The following is a 20,421-nucleotide window of genomic DNA, read 5'->3' on the forward strand; positions in this document are numbered from 1 at the left end:
AAAAAAATAAAAGGAGAGAAAGAAAAGAAACTCAAGTACACACTATTAAAAGACAAATTTTTAAAACATGAAGACAATGATGGTATAAAGTAAAAAAAAAAAAAAAACAAAAAAAACAAAGAAGGAAAGGTGCCTAGGAGGCTCAGTTAGTTAAACATCTGCCTTTGGCTCAGGTCATGATCCTGGAGTCCTGGGATGGAGCCACACATCATCCATCAGGCTCCTTGCTCAGCAGGGAGTCTACTTCTTCCTCTGCCCCTTACCTCATTCATTCATATTCTCTCTCTCTCTCTCTCTCTCTCTCTCATCAATCAATCAATCAATCAATAAATATCTTTAAAAAAAAACAAGGATATGCCACAGAAACTCTAATCATAACTAGCTACTGGGGCTTTAATAATATCAAAAAATATAAAAGACGGGGCACCTAGGTGGCTCAGTCAGTTAAGCATCTACCTTTGGCTCAGGTCATAATCCCAGGGTCCTGGCATAGAGCCCCACTTTCAGCTCCCTGCTTGGTGAGGAACATGCCTCTCCCTCTGCTGCTCCCCTGCTTCAGAACAAAAATATTTCCAGAAAATGTTAAAGGGGATAGTATGTCCAAAAGACATAACAATTCTAAACATGAATATACCAAATAACAGGCTTCAAAATACATTAAGCAAATCACAAGAATTAATGAGAAACAGACAAAACTATATTTTTAATACACTCATATCAGTAATTGGTAGTGCAAGGAGAAAAAAGATTTAAATAATATTAACAAATGCTACACAATCACCATTTATAAAGCACTACAACAAATAATACACTGTTTGCAAATGCAAGTGAACATGTAACCAAAAAAAATCATATACTGAGCCATAATGGACCAAAACCATACATAATGAACTTACACATCTAACTAAAATACAGTGAGAAAGACAGAAATCACACTCCTACCTTAGAACAGAACAGCAAACCAGTTATATGAAACAATAATCCTCAGGAAAAGGATCAGAATATTATAGTTTCCCAGGAACCAGGTCGGAAAAACCTTACACAGGCATCAGGCTGAATACTCAAAAAGATTGCTTCAGTAGTGGGGCAAAATTAGCCTATATAAAACTTTCCTCTGGCCCCACTTTATTAAAACTTAAAAAAAAAGATTCAAGAGAAGAGAACTATTTCCAAGTAACTCAACTATGTGCCAGAACAAAGCTCAACAATGTATAAAGGAATACAAAAATACCAGCACTAAACAAAGTAAATTTACAATTTCTGGCATCCAATCAAAAAATTAATAAGTATGCAAGTAAAAAGGCAAATGCATTCCATAATAAGGTGGAAAGTCAATCAATGACAACAGATATAGAAATGACAACAACAAAATTAGTAAACAAAGATATTCAAAGAGTTGTAACTACATATATGTTCTAGAAGTTAGAGGATAGCATAAACATGTTAAGAACAGATAGAAATGATTAGTGAACTTGAAAGTAGAAATAGAAACTATCCAAAATGAACTATATAGGGGAGAAATCAAAAAGATAAATTAACAGAACTATTTATCAGTGAGCTATGGAGTAACTTCAACCAGCCTAATAGATGGTTAAGTGAGGTTCTCATAGTGGAAGAAACAATGACTAAACATTTTCCAAATCATATTATAAACTCACAGATCCAAGAATCTCAAAAATCCCCAAAACGGAATAATGAGGGGAAGGTATGTAACCAATGTATGTCAAAATCAAAAGGCTTAAGCCAACATAAAGAACATACTAAACAGGAACACACTAGGACAAGAAAACGACAGCAGACTTCTAATCTGAAACAAGGCAAGATATAAGACCATAAATAAAGTAGTATCTTTAAAATATTTTTAAAACATAAATCTAGAATTCTTTACTTATTTGGAAGTGCCTTTCAAACACAAAGAATAAATAACTTTCTCAAATACAAAAGGTAAAAGAATTCATCACCAGCAGATCTGCACTAAAGAAATGATAACGGTTGTCCTTCAGACAAAAGGAAAATTACAGATAGAATTTGAAAGAATGAATGGAAAACAAAAGTGCACTAGAAATGGTAAATATACAGATAATACAAGACTTTTTAAAAATGAATATAAAACATGATTTACTGTTTAAGCCAAAATTAATAACTGACTGTGGGGTTTATAATATATACAAAAATAAAATATATGACAAAATATAGTACGAAGACCAGGAGAGAGGAAATGGAAGTATATTATTTTAAGATTCCTATAATACAGATAAGGATATTACTTGAAGATACAATGTAAATTATATTAAAAACCCAAAAGCATCCATTAAGGAAAAAAGCAAAAACTTATCTATGATAAACCCACAAACCAAATAAAATGGGATCAAGAAAAATACCCAATCTAAAATCACATAAATCGTACTGTCTGACCACAATGCAATTCAACTAGAATTCAATTACCAAAATATTTGACAAAGTAGCAATACCCAACACACACACACACACACACACACACACACACACACACACAACCATCAAACAACTATCAGATCGGCAGTAATTATAAGAGAAAATACCAGGTGTGCATATAGTACAAACCCACAAAAGTACAATCTAGCAATATCTGATAAGTTAAAATGTGCATGTAAACTCTATAAACAGTAACTGCATTCCTTAAATCACTAAGTGTATATGCAAGAGCACAAGGAGACATGTATAACAACATTAAATGCAGCATAGGCACAGCTAAGAATTAGGAAGAACATAAATGTCCATTATAAGGGAATAGATATGTTTATGCAATGGATTATCATACATTAGTTAAAACAAACTAGATCTATATATTTACCAACACAAACATCAAAATGTAAACAAAGGCTTATGTCAAAAGGATAACTACAATAGGAAGCTTTTTATATAAACATCTTTCCATTTTTAAATTTTATTTATTTATTTATTTATCCATTTGAGAGAGAAAGAGAGAGAGTGATCAAGCACTCACAGGAGCACACAAGTGGCAGAGGGAGAGAATCCTAAGCAGGGTCCATGCCTGGCACAGAGCCCAATGCTGAGCGTGATCTCACAACCTCAAGATCACGACCCAAGCTGAAATCAAGATCTAAATGCTCAACTGAGCCACCCAAACACGCTTTTTATGTAAACTTTTTCTTTTAAGATTTAATTTTTTTTAAGATTTTACTTATTCATTCATGAGAGACACAAAGAGAGACAGAGACATCCGCAAAGGGAGAAACAGGCCCCTTGCAGGGAGCCCAACGTACGGCTCCATCCCAGGACCCCAGAATCACGCTCTGAGCCAAAGGCAGACGCTCAACCCCTGAGCCACGCAGGCAACCCTTAACATCCCTTTACTCTCATTTACATAGCATTAAGGTAACAAGGTAACTGCATGTTTTCAACCTATCATAGAAGTCTTTATATCATTTATCACTATATGAAAATATTTATATGAAAAAAAAAGAAAACTATGCTTTAAACCATAGGAGAGTCTTGACAATGATTCTTTAACATCTAAAGCACAAGCAACAAAATAAAAGACAAGTGGGACTACATTAAGCTAAAAATCTTCGGGGCACCTAAGGGGCAGAGGGAGAGAACCCCAAGCAGATTCCCATCTGAGTGCAGAGCTGAACATGGGGCTCAATCTCACAAACCCCAAGATCATGACCCAAGCTGAAATCAAGAGTCAGATGCTGGGACACGCCTGGGTGGTTTAGCACTTGAGCGTCTGCCTTTGGCTCAGGGCATGATCCCAGAGTCTGCTTCTGCCTATGCCTGTGTCTCTACCTCTCTGTGTGTCTCTCATGAATAAATAAATAAATAAATCTTAAAAAAAAAAGAGTCCTCAGATGCCTAACTGAGCCACCCAGGTGCGTTTTGGCTTTAAAAAAAAAAAAACTGAGCATCTGAGTGGCTCACTCAGTTAAGCCTCCAAGTCTTGATCTTATCTCAGGTCTTGATCTCAGGGTCCTGAGTTCAAGCCCCACATTGGGTTCCACACCCATGGAGCCTACTTTTTCTTTTAAAAATTTGAAAATAGAAAGACCGTATTATCTAGCAATCCTACTTCTCAGTATTTATCAAAAAAAACTGAATCACCACGCTGAAGAGACAATGAAATACTGTTCAGCCATAAGAATAAAGAAAATCTTGCCATTTGCAACAAATGTATGGACCTTGAGGACACTTTGCTAAAGTAAAATAAGTCAGACAGAGAAAAACAAGTACTATAACTGATCTCACTTACATGTGGAACCTTAAAACAAAACAAAACATACCAAACTCATACAGATCATATCTATAGTAACTAGAAACAGGCGGTTGGAGAAATTAGATGAAGGTGGTCAAAAGGCACAAACTTCCAGGTATATCATAAGTAGTATGGAGGATGTAATGTAAAACATAATGACTAAAGTTAACACTACATTGTATATCTGAAAGTTGCTAAAAGAGTAAATCCTGGGGCAGCCCCGGTGGCGCAGCGGTTTAGCGCCACCTGCAGCCTGGGGTGTGATCCTGGGGACCCGGGATCAAGTCCCACATCAGGCTTCCTGCATGGAGCCTGCTTCTCCCTCCGCCTGTGTCTCTGCCTCTCTCTTCGCTCTCTCTGAATGAATGAATAAATAAATCTTTTTTTTTTTTTTTTTAAAGAGTAAATCCTGGGCAGCCTGGGTGGCTGAGTGGTTTAGCACCGCCTTCAGCTTAGAGTGTGATCCTGGAGACCCGGGATGGAGTCTCATGTCAGGCTCCCTGTATGGAGCCTGCTTTCTCCCTATGCCTGTGTCTATCTCTCTCTCTCTCTCTGTGTCTCTCGTGAATAAATAAATAAAATCTTAAAAAAAAAAAAGGAATAAGTCCTTATATTTTTCAATGCAAGGAAAAATATATTTTTTTCTTTTATCTATAAGAGATGATGGATGTTAACTAAAATTACTGCAGTAGCGCAGCCCGGGTGGCTCAGCCCGGGGCATGATCCTAGAGATCTGGGATCGAGTCCCACATTGGGCTCCCTGCATGGAGCCTGCTTCTCCCTCTGCCTATGTCTCTGCCTCTCTCTCTGTATGTCTCTCTCATGAAAAAATAAATAAAATCTTCAAAAAATAAAATAAAATTACTGCAGTAATTACTGCATAATACATGTATATCAAGTCATTATGCTGTATACCTTAAGCTTATACAGTACTTTAGGTCAATTATATCTCAATAAAACTGAAAGAAAAAATAAGTAGGGCAAGCCTGGGTGGCTCAGCGGTGTAGCGCCGCCTTCAGCCCAGGACTTGATCCTGACCCGGGTTCTCCATCTGCCTGTTCCTCTGCCTCTCTCTCTCTCTCTCTCAAATAAATAAAATCTTAAAAAAAAAAAAAAAAAAAAGAAGAAGAATAAGAAGAAGTAAAAGATAAACCCCCTCTCCCCCAAAAATATAGGACAAATTCCCTCCAACTGTGCTCCACTCCCAGAATGGGAGAATCATTTTAGGAAGCACAACCTCAACTACTCCCTTCTCCTACTAATAGATTCCCATTCTATCAGATGGAATCTAGATCTAAGCTATATTAATAAACCATCCACAGAATGTTTTTAAACTGAAATTGAAAAGTCCCTTTTCTTCTATCAAAAAACATAAACATAAATGAAGGGCAAATGACTATACTACTCACATTATAATGATCTGAGAAAAGAAAATGAGACATGTTCCAAAAAAACAGACATGAGAAGCACCAAAGAAAGATCCAACAACATTCAAGTGCCTGATCTCATTTCCTTATACTCTCCAGAAAAGCTGGCTATGGTTCCAATCTTCCCAATATTTGGTTTTAAACTCTTCATTTTCATGTATGTCAGCTACTCACTTCCTTATCCTATCAATAAATAACCTCTTTTTGTTTAAGCTAGATCAGGAGGGTATTTGCTGATGCTAAGGTGTGAATTGCTACTAATGATCATATTCAATTCCTGACTAATACATGGAAAATTCATTTTACACTGTTTATATTTATTTACATGAAATAAATGCAATTTTATATTTATTTACATTTCATTACATAAAACAAGATATGTTTAGTTCCAGTTCCTACCTTTCTAAAAGCATTTAAGTCATATGCTACAGCTGCCAACAATGGACACCTGCTAAAAGGATTTTATATAGATAAAAATAATCTCTATTTACTCTTCCAAATCTTATGAGTGAATGAATAAGGGAAGATATGGCAAGGAATGTATTCATTATAAGAAAAGTGACCAAGGGGATCCCTGGGTGGCTCAGCGGTTGGGCGCCTGCCTTCAGCCTAGGGCATGATCCTGGAGACCCGGGATCGAGTCCCACATCAGGCTCCTTGCATGGAACCTGCTTCTCCCTCTGCCTGTGTCTCTGCCTCTCTCTCTCTCTCTCTCTCTCTGTCCCTCATGAATAAATAAAATCTTTAAAAAAAAAAAAAAGAAGAAGAAAAGTGACGAATACAATTGTTCCATATTAAAATGAAATTGTATTTTCTCATGATCTTTCTTATCACTCAGTCTTTCTTAATATAAACTGGCCACTGCAAGTAACTTATAAGAAATTTGTCTTTCCGGAATGCCTGGGTGGCTCAGCGGTTGGGCGCCTGCCTTTGGCTCAGATCATGATCCCGGGATCCAGGATTGAGTCCTGCATCAGGCTCCCTGCGAGGAGCCTGCTTCTCCCTCTGCCTATGTCTTTGCCTCTCTCTCTCAGTCTGTGTCTCTCATGAATAAACAAATAAGTAAATCTTTAAAAAACAAACAAAACAGAATAAGAAAGAAATTTGTCTTTCCTTTTATTTGAAAAGGGAAATCTGTTAGAAGTGATACCTTCCTCATGTTTTCTTACTGAATAAAACTGGATGTACTGAGTGACAGACACTACCCTATTATTTTAAAATATTTCTACATCTTTTTCAATGCAATAAAGAACATCACTTAAAATGTTCTAAAATTCAACTGCCACTTACTGCTTCCAGTTGTTTCTTCTTCTGCACTAGTAATTCCAACATGAGGTTGACATTGGCCAAATCAAGGTTATCTTGGTCAGTTCCCAACAAATCCTGTAATATTTGCCACCTGTGGCCATTCTAAAAATGAAGAAACACAGTAACTTCCTAAGAAAATTGTTTTAGAGTGCTTAAAATACATGTTTAATTACTACTTCCTAATGTTTACTACATAGATACCAAAAACATGCTATAATATTCTAACCTACTCCTTCCCACCAGTGGTTCCCCACTGCCTTCTAATTATAAATTAAACACTATTTCTCCCTTAAACCAATCTAGATAACAGATACAGAAGGCATATTCATGACAAATGTTAAGTGAGCACATCTAAAGGTGTAATTCCCTTCAAACCAAGTGCCTGGATTTTCATTATCTGTCTAGCCATACTTTCAACTTTGTACTTGGTAAAGTATTCATTTAGGCTCACCTCCCTCAACAATCTCTGATTTTTTTTTTATTCTCTTAAATTAAGAATCTTCCAACAGTTTTTCCAAATTACCAACCACAGCTCCACCCTGCTATATAATTCTCCAAATGTCATGTATCTCAAGCCATCTCTGACTCAATGTGATCCTGAAAGACCTCTCAAAAGATGATCACTAAATTTTAGACAATGCAGTTAACAAAGTTCAAAACAGAAAAACCTTAAATTTTCTTTTAAAAAAAATCAATGACATACTAAGCTTTAATATCTAATTAATATTAAACCAATAAAAACAACAAATGGAAATTTATTTAAAAATAGTAATAAGAGTTGAAACATACGGTGCTACTCACTGAGTGGTCTAATTTGAACCTCTTTTCCTCAAATCTTTGCTTCTGTTTGAGAATAAGCTCATTCACTGAAAAGAAAAAACAAAAAGCACATATAATTTGTATTGTTAAATGTATCATCTAGTTGTTCTGCTTAAATGGGTTCTATTTTCACTTTAAAAAGCCTCCAAATTAAAAAGATGCTAAGAACGGGGATCCCTGGGTGGCTTAGGGGTTTAGTACCTGCCTTTGGCCTCCCTGCATGGAGCCTGATTGTCCCTCTGCCTGTCTCTGCCTCTCTCTCTCTCTGTGTCTCCCATGAATGAATGAATGAATCAATCAATCAATCTTAAAAAAAAAAAAAAGGATGCTAAGAAGAAAATGCTAGGTTTTCACTTTATTTCAAATTAAAACAATTTTGCCACAGCCTCTACTGCTACAACTGCTATTATTACTATCATTATTTTTTTCAAAATTTTTTTTATTTATGATAGTCACACGGGGCGGGGGGGGGTGGGGCGCGCGGCGGCAGAGACACAGGCAGAGGGAGAAGCAGGCTCCATGCACCGGGAGCCTGACGTGGGATTCGATCCCGGGTCTTCAGGATCGCGCCCTGGGCCAAAGGCAGGCGCCAAACCGCTGCACCACCCAGGGATCCCTACTATCATTATTATTAAAGAAGAATTCTTTGGGGCAGCCCTGGTGGCTCAGCGGTTTAGCGCCACCTTCAGCCAGGGCATGATCCTGGGGTCCCGGGATCAAGTCCCATATCGGGCTCCCTGTGTGGAGCCTGTTTCTCCCTCTGCCTGTGTCTCTGTCTCTCTGTCTCTGATGAATAAATAAATAAAATCTTAAAAAAAAAAAAAAAAAGATGAAGAAGAAGAAGAAGAAGAATTCTCTGGAATACATGCTTTCTCGTACACATCTTCATGATGATACTATCAGCATCTGGAGGAGATAAATCTCATTGTGTGAAACTGTCTCATCCTCCACATGTACCTGGTTGATTCTATAAGGTAGACACTAAGGATTTTTATTTGTTCTTCTTTGTGTTACTTTCCTATAAACATCATGGCAGATATTTACTTCTCCTGCTTATGCATGTTCTCTCTCTTTCTGATAGATAAATAGATAATAAATATCTTTAGAAAATATATCATGGTAGATACTGTCAGTTACCTATCCAAAGCCACCACCCCTCTTTTTTAAATAACATAATTATTTTCCAACTGTGAGGCTGCCACATGTTTTCAGAAAAGCTAGGTTCTACCTCAGCCAAATGGTATGATTCTTGACTAACCTAAGCCAATCTAGGTATTCATACTCTTGCCAATAATTGACATGGGATTAAGCATGTGGCCTAGTTGTAACCAATGAAGGGTATGCTATCTTTCACAGAAAGAAGTGGATAGAAAACACAGGTTCTTTCCCTCCCTTCATTAAGAGATGATACCTGGAACTGCTTAGAGCCATCCTGAAATCTTGGGGGGGGGGGGGCGTGGCGGGGGGGGAAGCTAGTCAAAGAACCAATGCATATGCTGGGATGGAAGAACAAAAAGATGGAAAGAACTTGATCCTATCACCAAACCACTAAATTAATCAATTCTACAAATTCTTTTCTTCTTTTTTTTTTTTTAATTTATTCTTGAGAGACACAGAGAGAGAGAGAGAAAGGCAGAGACACAGGCAGAGGGAGAAGCAGGCTCCATGCAGGAAGCCCCACGTGGAACTCCATCCCGGGACTCCAGGATCACACCCTGGGCCAAAGGCGATGCTAAAATGCTGAGCCACCCGGGCTGCCCCTTTTCTTCTATGTTTAACGACTAACTGGTAACAACAAACAAAAACAACAGAAAATCTAATAAAGGAAAAGAAAGTAGTACTAAGCCAGTTTAGCACTAGCCTAGCACTTTACAGACATTATCTTATGGGTTCTTCTCCCAATTTTAGTAATGAGGGACTATTAAAGGGAGCATCAGGAACTTACCTCATGGTGACATAAAATACAAAACAGAGTTGGGATACAAACCCAACTATCTAATATTTTCCACTATACCACAATCCAACTATAAATATTTCTTACCAAACCAGAGAAGTATTAAACCCACATTAGAAATCCAAGCTTCAAAAATAATTAAGACTCAATCTAAGTAAGACTCAATCTAAAGCTCAAGCAACTCTGAATAGAAGACAAATGTATATGATGCAGTAATTATGTGATAATCAGTACTATCACTGAAGGGGACTTACAAAAAACATACAACAAAGAACAATTAGAGTGTAAATAAGGAGGCTATACATAGAAGGTGACATTAGAATTGGGCCATAAGTGCCCGCTTCGGCAGCACATATACTAAAAATTAGAATTGGGCCATAACATGCACACAGAGCTTCATTACAAAGTGGAAAAGAATTCAGAGAAGAGTGTAAGAAAGAGGGGTTCAAGTCATATAAGACCAAGAGGTAAGGTGACTTTAAATCAATATGGCTGAAACACGGGGTCAAAAGTGATTTTGTTAATGATTAACAGGCTACGAACTAAGGCTAGAAATGAAAATAGATGGAAGCCTGATTCTGAAGAGCCTGGTATGTATCTCATAAGCAAAGTTACTAATATAACCCAGGGAAGAGAAAGGAGAGCTTGAAACAATATAGTGGGAATAAAGAGAAGTACATGAATAAGAGTTTAATATTTCAGTTACAGAATTAACCATTTGAATAAAAACTGTGACTTAAATTTTAATACAAGTGTATACCACATTGCATTTTACTGAGAAATCTTGTATATCACTGAACTTGAAAGATATTCTATATTCATAATTATAAGTCTCTGGATCCTGGCCACAGTGCTAAGAATAAACAATGCATTTCTAATGCTAAAGCTTCCATTCTAGCAACTATCTTTAAATAAATTAAAAAAAAAAAAAAAAGCACATATACTCATGAGACAGACTACGTAGGTCCAAATCCCAATTCTACTACTACTGACTGTGTAACTTTATACAAGTAACCCAACTTCTCTGTGCCTTAGTTTCCTCACCTGAAGAATGAGGATGCTACTGACAGTACCTGTCTCATAGGACTGAAAATGAAATGAGTTAGCTTACAGGAAGCACTTAGGACACTGCCTGCCAGTAGTAAGGTTGTTACATGCTGTATTTACTTTTTTTTTTTTTGTATTTACTTTTTAAACTCAGTATTTTAAAGTAAGTATTTTAAACTTAGCGTTCACATTGTCCCTTCAAAGGATAATGTCATTCATAAGGGAGATAAAATTCAATTTACCAAATTTTTATATAGACAGGGAAAGTTAGAAAAGAGAGTGAGGAAGAGAGATAAAGGCAGGCAGCTGAAGAGAGCTTTCACACAGGAAGGGATAGGGAGAGCTAGAGGGCAAGTCTTGGCAGGAACAAAGGAGAGCAAATGCAGGGATGGGGATAGGGGTGTGGGACAGTAAGACTTCATCTTGCAAAAGGCTTCTAGTAACTGGTAAAAGAAACAGAGCTCTCAAGACCAAGTAGGATGGAAAGAACAGAATGTGTTGGATGACCAAGGGTCCTAGAGGGGACTGAAACAATGCCATGGAAGGTAGAAGAAGAGGTGGGGGAAGGTATTCAGTAAGAAAAGGGTCTGTAATATATAGTGTTTAGGGCAGGAAAGGAAAAATCAAAGTACTTGGTTGACAAAAAAAAGTATGTTAATTATAATGACTAGAAAATCAAATCGTTTTTGAGTGCTTGCCTTCCAATTATTTGCTTTCATTAAAATTAAAGAAACAATTTCATTGTTAACTAATTGAACATTAAGATTGTCTTTGATGAGGGGTCTAGGTCCAGGCAGCTGAAGAGTGTGGTTAGCAAGATGAACAAAGATGAGCAGCTGAGAGCAGCGATTAACCAAAAGTTGATAGAAACTGGAGAAAGAGAACGCCTCAAAGAGTTGCTGAGAGCTAAACTAATTGAATGTGGCTGGAAGGACCAGTTGAAGGCACACTGTAAAGAGGTAATTAAAGAAAAAGGACTAGAACACGTTACTGTTGATGACTTGGTGGCTGAAATCACACCAAAAGGCAGAGCCCTGGTACCTGACAGTGTAAAGAAGGAGCTCCCACAAAGAATAAGAACATTCCTTGCTCAGCATGCCAGCCTTTAAGATTGAATTAGATTGTGTTGTTTTGTGGTTTTATTTCTGAAAGTAAAACTTGCCATAAATTAGGAATCAATTTCCCAAAATAAAATCCTTTTTTGTATGATGGTATACAGTTTTCAGTAATGATGTATACATTGTATTGATTTTTTCCCTAAATGTGTTATTTTAATAAATATCTCATGAATGAGAGGAAAAAAAAGATTGTCTTTGATGATAAATCAGTAAATGCCTTTTTTCTTAATTTCTTAAGTCAGAACGAGGCTAAAAGAAAACTGAGATTACTGTTAACAAAATTCCTTCAATCTCCATCAACAAAGTTCTCAAGAAGACTTACAGTTAAAAAAGGAAAATCTTTTTAAAAAAAGAAAAAGAAAAATTTTAAATTTACAGAATGTTGTATTTCAATTATATTTCAATTTTTTAAAAACTGAGGAGCCGGGCAACCTGGGTGGCTCAGCGGTTTAGCGCCACCTTCGGCCCAGGGGGACCCTGGATCCAGCCTCACATCAGGCTCCCTGCATGGAATGGAGACTGCTTCTCCCTCTGCCTGTGTCTCTGCCTCTCTCTCTGTGTCTCTCATGAATAAATAAAATCTTTTTAAAAAAATAAATAAAAATAAAAATAAAAACTGAGGATCCTAAATAAATGAACAAATAATTAAAAGAATACAATGAAAGTGATTCCTTCTCCTACTAATAACCACTAGGAGTACTAGAACTAATCAAGAAAAGCACCAAAACTGATAAGCAGCACATTTTCAATAAAAATTTATGTCTAATACTTCATAAAATTTGTAAATATTTGATCAATTGCATACTAACTCAGTAATAACCCAGAAAAAAAATTTGAGATCTTTAAATGCTTAATAATGTTAGAAAAGTTAAAACATTTCTATGTCTATAGCTTCTATTTACATAAATTTCTGTTACAGAATAGTATTACAGATAGATCAATAAGGATTTCAAGCATAAAAACACATTATATATGGATAAAATTATGTGGACGATAATGCAATTTAAGTAAAAATTCAAAGAGAAAACGAGTGCATAAAATCTCCCATTGTTAATGAAAGGTGTCTATTTTCAAATCAATGATAAATATCAAATCACTTTGATATTTAGATTCCACTGGATACATTTTAAAAAGAGATAAAAGCTTTATTTTTAAATAACCAGATTTAAAATACTCCTAAAGTTACATCCTTTAAAACCACTTAAACTTATAAAGAAAATTTGAGGATGATCATTTTATTGTTTTTTAAAGATTTTATTTATTTATTAGAGACCGAGAGAGAGAGGGGGGCAGAGACACAGGCAGAGATAGAAGCAGGCTCCATGCATGGAGCCTGACGTGGGACTTGATCCTGGGTCTCCAGGATCACACCCTGGGCTGAAGGCGGCGCTAAACCACTAAGCCACTGGGGCTGCCCAGAGGATGATCATTTTAAATGAGGGATCAATGTGTGAGGAAGAACATCATTTTTCAGAATTTTTATATGAGTCATCCAAGCAAAAAGTTTTGAAGACAACTGCTACATTAAATGTATAGTTCATCCTTCATCCATGACAGGGTCCTAACCTATCAATTAAAAAAAAGTGCAAAGCTATCTAATGCCTTCAAAATTGTAAAACATATACTTGTTTTACCATGCTCAAGAAGAAATCCAAAATTATTTCAAAAGGTTCAAGTCCTAATCCCAACCAAGAATGATAGGCACTACACAAATAAATCATGTAATCTCAAGCTGAAGCAATGGAAATAAGTTAGAACTTGTTAGAAATAAGTTAAGTTAAAAGTTTTTTTTCCCCCTTTCAGTAAAGGGGGGAAAAAAGTAGAATTCCATGTTCAGTAACAGATCTCAAGGGCATCCTGAATGCACAGGATACATATTAAGTCCCTAACTACCTAATATGGGAACTTATGAATTTGACTAATATTGTACAAATGGTAAAGACTGGAATGGATGATGGGCAGAAAAACAGGAAAAGATGTATCAGGATAAAATGTTATTTCCATGGCTGACATACATAATCACATTAAGAAGCAGCACTCTAAGAGACTTCAAATATGGACATAATATACTTACACTCCACTCATCCAAAACCAAAATTTTTAACCATAAAAAGAGAATGTTAAAAAACCAGATCATCATCAAGATAATTTCTAGCTCAGAAATCAGTAAGGTATGACTGTGCTATTTACTGGATATATATGAGAATACATACTTAATGTATGAAATTACCTTCTAACAAAAACAGTACTTTTAAAACTCCTTCCATACTAATATATAGTGTTCCCTCGAGTTAGAAATTCAGATTAAAGAATCTCCAACTTTTGGATTCATTAGGGAATGTTGCCTGGAAATTTTATTTAACACAAAAATTGTCAGAAGATTAGATTCCTTTCTGTATTTAGCCATTCCAAAAGAAGTTTTCCAATGTTACAACTGATAGAAAAATGATTCTAGAGCCTGCTCAGCAGCATCAATCCATGTTTCCAAGTTCACGGACAAAGGTTTCTGCTTTGCCAGACTTTTCATTTCCCTTATACCCAACTTAGCCCATAAAGTCCAGTCCTACAGAGTATCTATCACACCACTCAAATATTTCTTCTTTCCCTAAATTCTTCTCCAAGTCCTTACTTTTCAATTGCCTGCCCCCAGGTCACAGAGGCTCTTCCCCTATTCAGGAATCCAATTACCCCCAGGGTTTTTTGTTTTTTTTTTTACGTCCCCCCCTTCCCCCTTTCCATTAACACTTTCCTCCTTTGACTCCCTTACACCCCAGAAGCACAACCAGCAGGAATGCAACACACTGTATAAAGACAGAGGTATTCTGAACTCTGGCATTCTGTAGCCTCACATTCTGTCCAGCCACCTGTACAAGAAACTAAGAGTTGTGTCAGTCGATTTTTCTCCTTTCATGAAACTTAAAATAACATAATATAGTACTAACATTACATGGTATGGAAATTCTGTCACAAAGTAATGAAGACTGGGGAAAGCACCCAGGTGAGTAGGAAAGAAAGATTTGCTTTACCCCTACACGGTTTTCCAAATAAATCAGTGCCACCACACACTTTTGGGGATAGGATATTTTAAAAAATAAAGAATCATTCCAAAGACTCACCCAAGAAATTAGGATACAGATGGTCAATATTATCCACAACATAGTTACACTTTGGACATCTATTATTATCCTCCAAACTCTGATGAATACACTTGTAGCTATTAGCAGAAAAAAAATAAAATAAGGTTCATTAAACCAGTGAAGAATTAATAAAGTGGTCACAAAATAATGCCTATTAGATTTCTAGTTCTCATTTAAAACAAGTAATTCGCTATTGAATTTATTTCAAAATATTTTATCATAATAAAGTTACATAGAGCATTTATTAGATAACAGTATGCAGAATATTTAAAAATAAACTTGAATAACAAGTCTACTAGATACAGAATATTTAAAAAATGTACTTCTAAGTTTACACAATTTAAGTACTACATAACACCCAAGAAAAGCAAATGCCTATGATTTAATTAAGCAAATAGACTATGTTCTTGATGATATCCTTAATACAAAAAAAATTCAAATAAAAAAAGAAAAGAGCACAGAAAAATCAACAACACAGTCAATGAGCATGAGAAAATCATCACCTTCAGTAGGATAAAAATAATTGGTTTTAAACTATATACTAGTTTTTACCAAACAGAATGGAAAATTTAAGAAAATACAATCACATGTTAATGAGCACATGTCAGTATAAATAACTTCATATATTGCTGAAGGATATGTAACTGCCACAGCCTTTCCAGGAGGCAAATTGTATAGAAAACCTTAAAACTGTATAACACCCTTTGATGTCATTTTCTTTCTAGGGATTTATCCTAAGGAAATGAACAGAGGTATGTAGATAGAAAGGTGTTCAATTCAATTATTATCTGTAAATAGCAAAATAAATTAGAAGCACCAAAACACTTGGACATTGAATAATTTTGTAAACACCAATCCAACATATACCAAAAAATAATCATACTGTAATACATAACTATATGCCATGAAAACTAATAACTATTAGCAGTTATAGCTAAAGAAAGGGAATTACAAGAAATTTTCCTTCCTTACAATATATATATTAATGTTTGAATTTTTACAATTACATACTGGTTTATAATTTTTAAAAAAACTTTTTAAATATTGCTCCATCAGGGATGGTTGGTCATCTGCCTTTGGCTCAGGGCATAATCCTGGAGTTCTGGGATTGAGTCCCACACCAGGCTCCCTGCATGGAGCCTACTTCTCCCTCTATCCGTGTCTCTGCCTCTCTCTCTCTCTCTCTCTCTCTCATTAATAAACAAAATCTTTAAAATATACACATACATATATATGTATATATATATATATATATATACATACTATATATATATATACATAGTTCCATTAAACCACAGAGAAATATCAAATTGACATTAGAAAAAAGTCACCGTATCACTTTTTTATTTATTTTTGTATCATTTTTTACAGACTAAAAAGGAAAATCTCGAACACAGTGGATACAGCACAATCTCGTTACTGTTTTTAAAAAATTGCATATGTGTACATTTAAAATAAACCAAAAAAGACATTCATCATAACGTTAACAGTATATTTCTCTGGGTCATAAAATTTATGGGAAACTTTTTCTTTGTAGATATCTACAAGTTTCTATAGTAAAAACACATTGCGGGCAGCCCCGGTGGTGCAGCGGTTTGGCGCCGCCTGCAGTCTGGGGTGTGATCCTGGAGACCTGGGATCGAGTCCCACATTGCATGGAGCCTGCTTCTCCCTCTCCCTCTGCCTGTGTCTCTGCCTCTCTCTCTGTGTCTATGAATAAATAAATAAATTCTTTAAATAAATAAAAAATAAAAACGCATTGCTCAGGACTCCTGGGTGGCTCAGATGGTTAAGCATCTGCCTTCAGCTCCCATCTCTCAGCATCCTGGGACAAAGCCCCAGGTCATGCTCCCTGCTCAGCAGGGAGTCTGCTTCTCACTCTCCCTCTGCCCCTCCTCCTGTTTTTGCTCCATTCTTGTTCTCTCTCAAATGAATTAAAAAAAAAAAAAAAAAAGCATTGTTACTAACAATCAGAAAAAAAATATTTCTAAGAAATTACAAGGCTGATTTATAAAGAAGATTCCTAAAAAGATAGCATCTTTTATTCTGTATCCAAATTACTATAAATCTGGGACACCTGGGTGGCTCAGCGGTTGAACGCCTGCCTTTGGCCCAAGGTGTAATTCTGGAGTCCCTGGATCAAGTCCCACATCAAGTCCCTGCATGGAGCCTGCTTCTCTCTCTGCCTATGTCTCTGCCTCTCTCTCTCTCTCTCTTTCATGAATAAATAAAATCTTTTTTAAATATTACTATAAATTTATTTCAGCTTTATAAACTGAAGCTGATTTTTATAAGCCTCTTTCTTCATTCTACCTTATCAAAACAGAAACCTTCATCCATCAGGTTTCTCTGTACTAATTATCAACTACTTTCTCATCTCACATTTGGTACTTTCAAGTAATGATAGAAAACTGATGTAGTGATGGGTCTTTGGCACAGCACAAGGATCTAAAGATCAGAGTAAATGGCTGGCACAGAACAGTTTATTTATAAATATATATAACATATATAAATATATAAAACAAATGACTTGTACAGTGTTCCAGAAATAATAACATCACCTGTTGCAATTAAGACAAGGCTACGATTACCATATTACCACAAGATAGGCTCCATATCTAACAGAAAATTTCCTACATAGACATTTCAATGAAGGAAATAATATACAAATTTTTTTTCATTTTTATTGCAAGGGAGAAACATAAAGCAGGTATGCAATTACAACATGGAAACACAGTCTGCTTAGGGGAATGGAAATGAGTTCCTATTACTAGAAAATATTCCCACATGACAAGATTTAGCCTTTAAAAAAATCTGCAAGTTCTGGGCAGCCCGGATTGCTCTGTGGTTTGGCACCGCCTTCAGCCCAGGGCGTGATCCTGGAGACCCAGGATCGAGTCCCAATCTGGCTCCCTGCATGGAGCCTGCTTCTCCCTCTTCCTGTGTCTCTGCCTCTGTGTGTGTGTCTCTCTTGAATAAATAAATAAAATCTTAAAAAAAAAAAACTAACTTGTTTAAAAAAATAATAAAAAAATAAAAAAAATCTGCAAGTTCAAATAAACCAAGTCATGAAGTAGAGAATCGGGGACTGTTATGAAAGATGAGAGAAGGGGTTGACAGATAAGCAGAAGGACATTTGAAATCTTAGCAAATGACTTTTATAAAGAAATGACTGTTAGAAATGAACAAATAATATGACAAGGAGAACAAGCTAAGTCATTAACCCAGTGAAAGAGTTTGTCAACAGACAAGAAATTATCCGAGAGCCCGGTAGAATATCCTCCTCTATTTATAGCATCCTAATCATCCTTCAGCATCCTAATTCCTTGTCATTAGATTTACTACCACACCATCCACTCCTAGAAGAGAAAATAGTCTAGGACACAGCCAGAAGGACCTGTCCTCAGAAATAAAAGTTCAAGTGACTTTTCCATATTGCATTGACAATATCCATCTACATTATAAAATGAAAATGCATCAAATTACATACTGTGTAAAACTGACATGACAATAAGATATATCTCACTACCATCCCAAAGTAGACCTGCCCTGGTTTGAGAAATTGTAACTATCTCATTTTGTATTTATCTGTGTATGTGTCTATCATCTCCTCTTCTATTTGTTCATTCAAAGCAAGGCTTTGTTTTAATTCATCTCTGTACCCTCAATGTCTAGCACAATATCCCGTTAGAGTTTAACTAAATAAATGTTGAATGCATGAAGAAATACAGACAAAAAAGAAACATGCTGTCTTCTGGGTCATATAACCATTAGAAATTCTCAATTATTTCTTTCACGGTAACTCAATAGAATTACCATCACCCCACCTGAGATGTGGTATTTTGTATACCAAAAGAAGGATAAGAAGAGGATCAAAATAGGGGGGATAAAAGGATATCTATCTTGGGTCTACCTGAGAAGTTTTCAAAAGCTACTCACACTGAAACTCTTAAAAATAGTAATTCCAGGGATGCCTAGGTAGCTCAGTGGTTGAACATCTGCCTTTGGCTCAGGACATAATCCTACAGTCCCGGGAGGGACTCCATCGTGTCCCACATTGGGTTCCCTGCATGGAGCCTCCTTCTCCCTCTGCCTATTATGTCTCTGCCTTCCGTGTCTCTCATGAATAAATAAAATCTTAAAAAAAAAAAAAAGAAAGAAAGAAAGAAAACTGAATAATCAGAAAATTCTCAAAAAAGGGGACTGTAACAAGAACAGGAAGGACAAATCTATACCAATAGTCCTACATAATAACCAGGAATAAAGAAAGACTAATAGCAAGGTACAAGATGATGAATTAGAAGTCCCAAAAGACAAGCTGATACCCAAAAGACAGCTATCTGTCTGACTGCAGATAGCTGGAAGATGGACAACACCGAGGAGTGCTATTAATTATAATTAATTTGTAATGAAACAGAATAGTAACTCAGAACTTGGTAGACATGAGGTCTGAGAAGCAAGGTGTGTGGTGCAAGCTGGAGGCAGCAAAGAGAAAGACCAAACCTTACATCTACATCACAAAAAAGCCAGTTTTTTTTTAGATTTTATCATATCACTAAGTTTGGTTAGACAAAAGCTAACTGCAGACTCACTCTCAAGTGGGAATACTGTCTCCACCCTGTTAAAAATTAAGAGTTACCATTTATAAGCGAGATAGAGATAAACAGTTCTGATTAGTGTTAATAATCCGGATGGACCCTGGAAGCGGTAACACTGCTCAGTTCCTGTTTACCAGCCAGCGTTCAAGTCAGTGAAGATCTAATCCAAGAGGCTACCATTAACGACTGAAGTTACACCAGCCCCACATGATAGGACAGGGTAAATAATTATGAGCTTTTCTTTTAAAGTACAAAATGCCTCATGGTTTCACAAGCCTGACATAGGACTGCCAGTCTCCAAGTTTATTAGCTCCTGTCAACCTATGGTCTCCATCCTACCAAAACCTGCTCTGTGGAAGGTATCTTAAAACACATTTATCTGGGTGGCTCAGTCAATTAAGTGTCTGCCTTCAGCTCAGGTCATGATCCCAGGGTCCTGGGATTAAGCCCTACATCGGACTCCCTGCTCAGTGAGGAGACTGCTTTGCTTCTCCCTCTCTCTCTGCCTGCAGGTCCCCCTGCTTGTGCTTTCTGTCACATAAATAAATAAAATCTTTTAAATACATAAGTAAATAAAACACATTCATATCAGCTTATAACATGAATTATAACAAGGGTCTAAACAAACTATTTTCATTTGAAGGAAAAAAACAGATATTTAAGAAACCAGTAGGGTTTTCCAACAAAGACCTAAGGACACACCATGAAGACTATAGAACTCATTGAAAAGGCCAGGACTATTTAATTATAAAGTCAAT

At 36.2% G+C, this 20,421-nt stretch overlaps 2 protein-coding genes across 10 annotated transcripts in view; one reads left to right on the forward strand and one right to left on the reverse strand.

The window, feature by feature from the left end:
- The window catches only part of COP1 (COP1 E3 ubiquitin ligase), a 244,389-nt gene that overhangs the window by 193,845 nt on the left and 30,123 nt on the right, over nt 1–20,421 (reverse strand). For 5 of the 8 annotated variants that reach the window (XM_077901779.1, XM_077901775.1, XM_077901778.1 and 2 more), the window contains exons 3-5: nt 15,045–15,142; nt 7,780–7,856; nt 6,973–7,092 (exon numbers count right to left, since the gene is read on the reverse strand). In XM_077901779.1, coding sequence (XP_077757905.1) covers nt 6,973–7,092; nt 7,780–7,856; nt 15,045–15,142 — 295 coding nt within the window. The remainder of the gene's footprint in view (nt 1–6,972; nt 7,093–7,779; nt 7,857–15,044; nt 15,143–20,421) is intronic. The other 3 variants (XM_077901781.1, XM_077901780.1, XM_077901776.1) reach the window with 1 other exon arrangement.
- LOC144316185 (transcription and mRNA export factor ENY2-like) overlaps nt 1–20,421 on the forward strand; it is a 73,514-nt gene that overhangs the window by 44,796 nt on the left and 8,297 nt on the right. Inside the window, exon 2 of one of the 2 annotated variants that reach the window (XM_077901783.1) lies at nt 11,598–12,115. The exons of the other annotated variant lie outside the window; for it this stretch is intronic. Within the exon in view, the coding sequence (XP_077757909.1) occupies nt 11,598–11,919 (322 nt within the window). The 3' untranslated portion in view covers nt 11,920–12,115. Of the gene's footprint in view, nt 1–11,597; nt 12,116–20,421 lie in introns of those variants that run through there. 2 annotated transcript variants of the gene reach the window in all.

This window comes from Canis aureus, chromosome 6 (assembly GCF_053574225.1).
Source record: "Canis aureus isolate CA01 chromosome 6, VMU_Caureus_v.1.0, whole genome shotgun sequence".
Taxonomy (NCBI): Eukaryota; Metazoa; Chordata; class Mammalia; order Carnivora; family Canidae; genus Canis; species Canis aureus.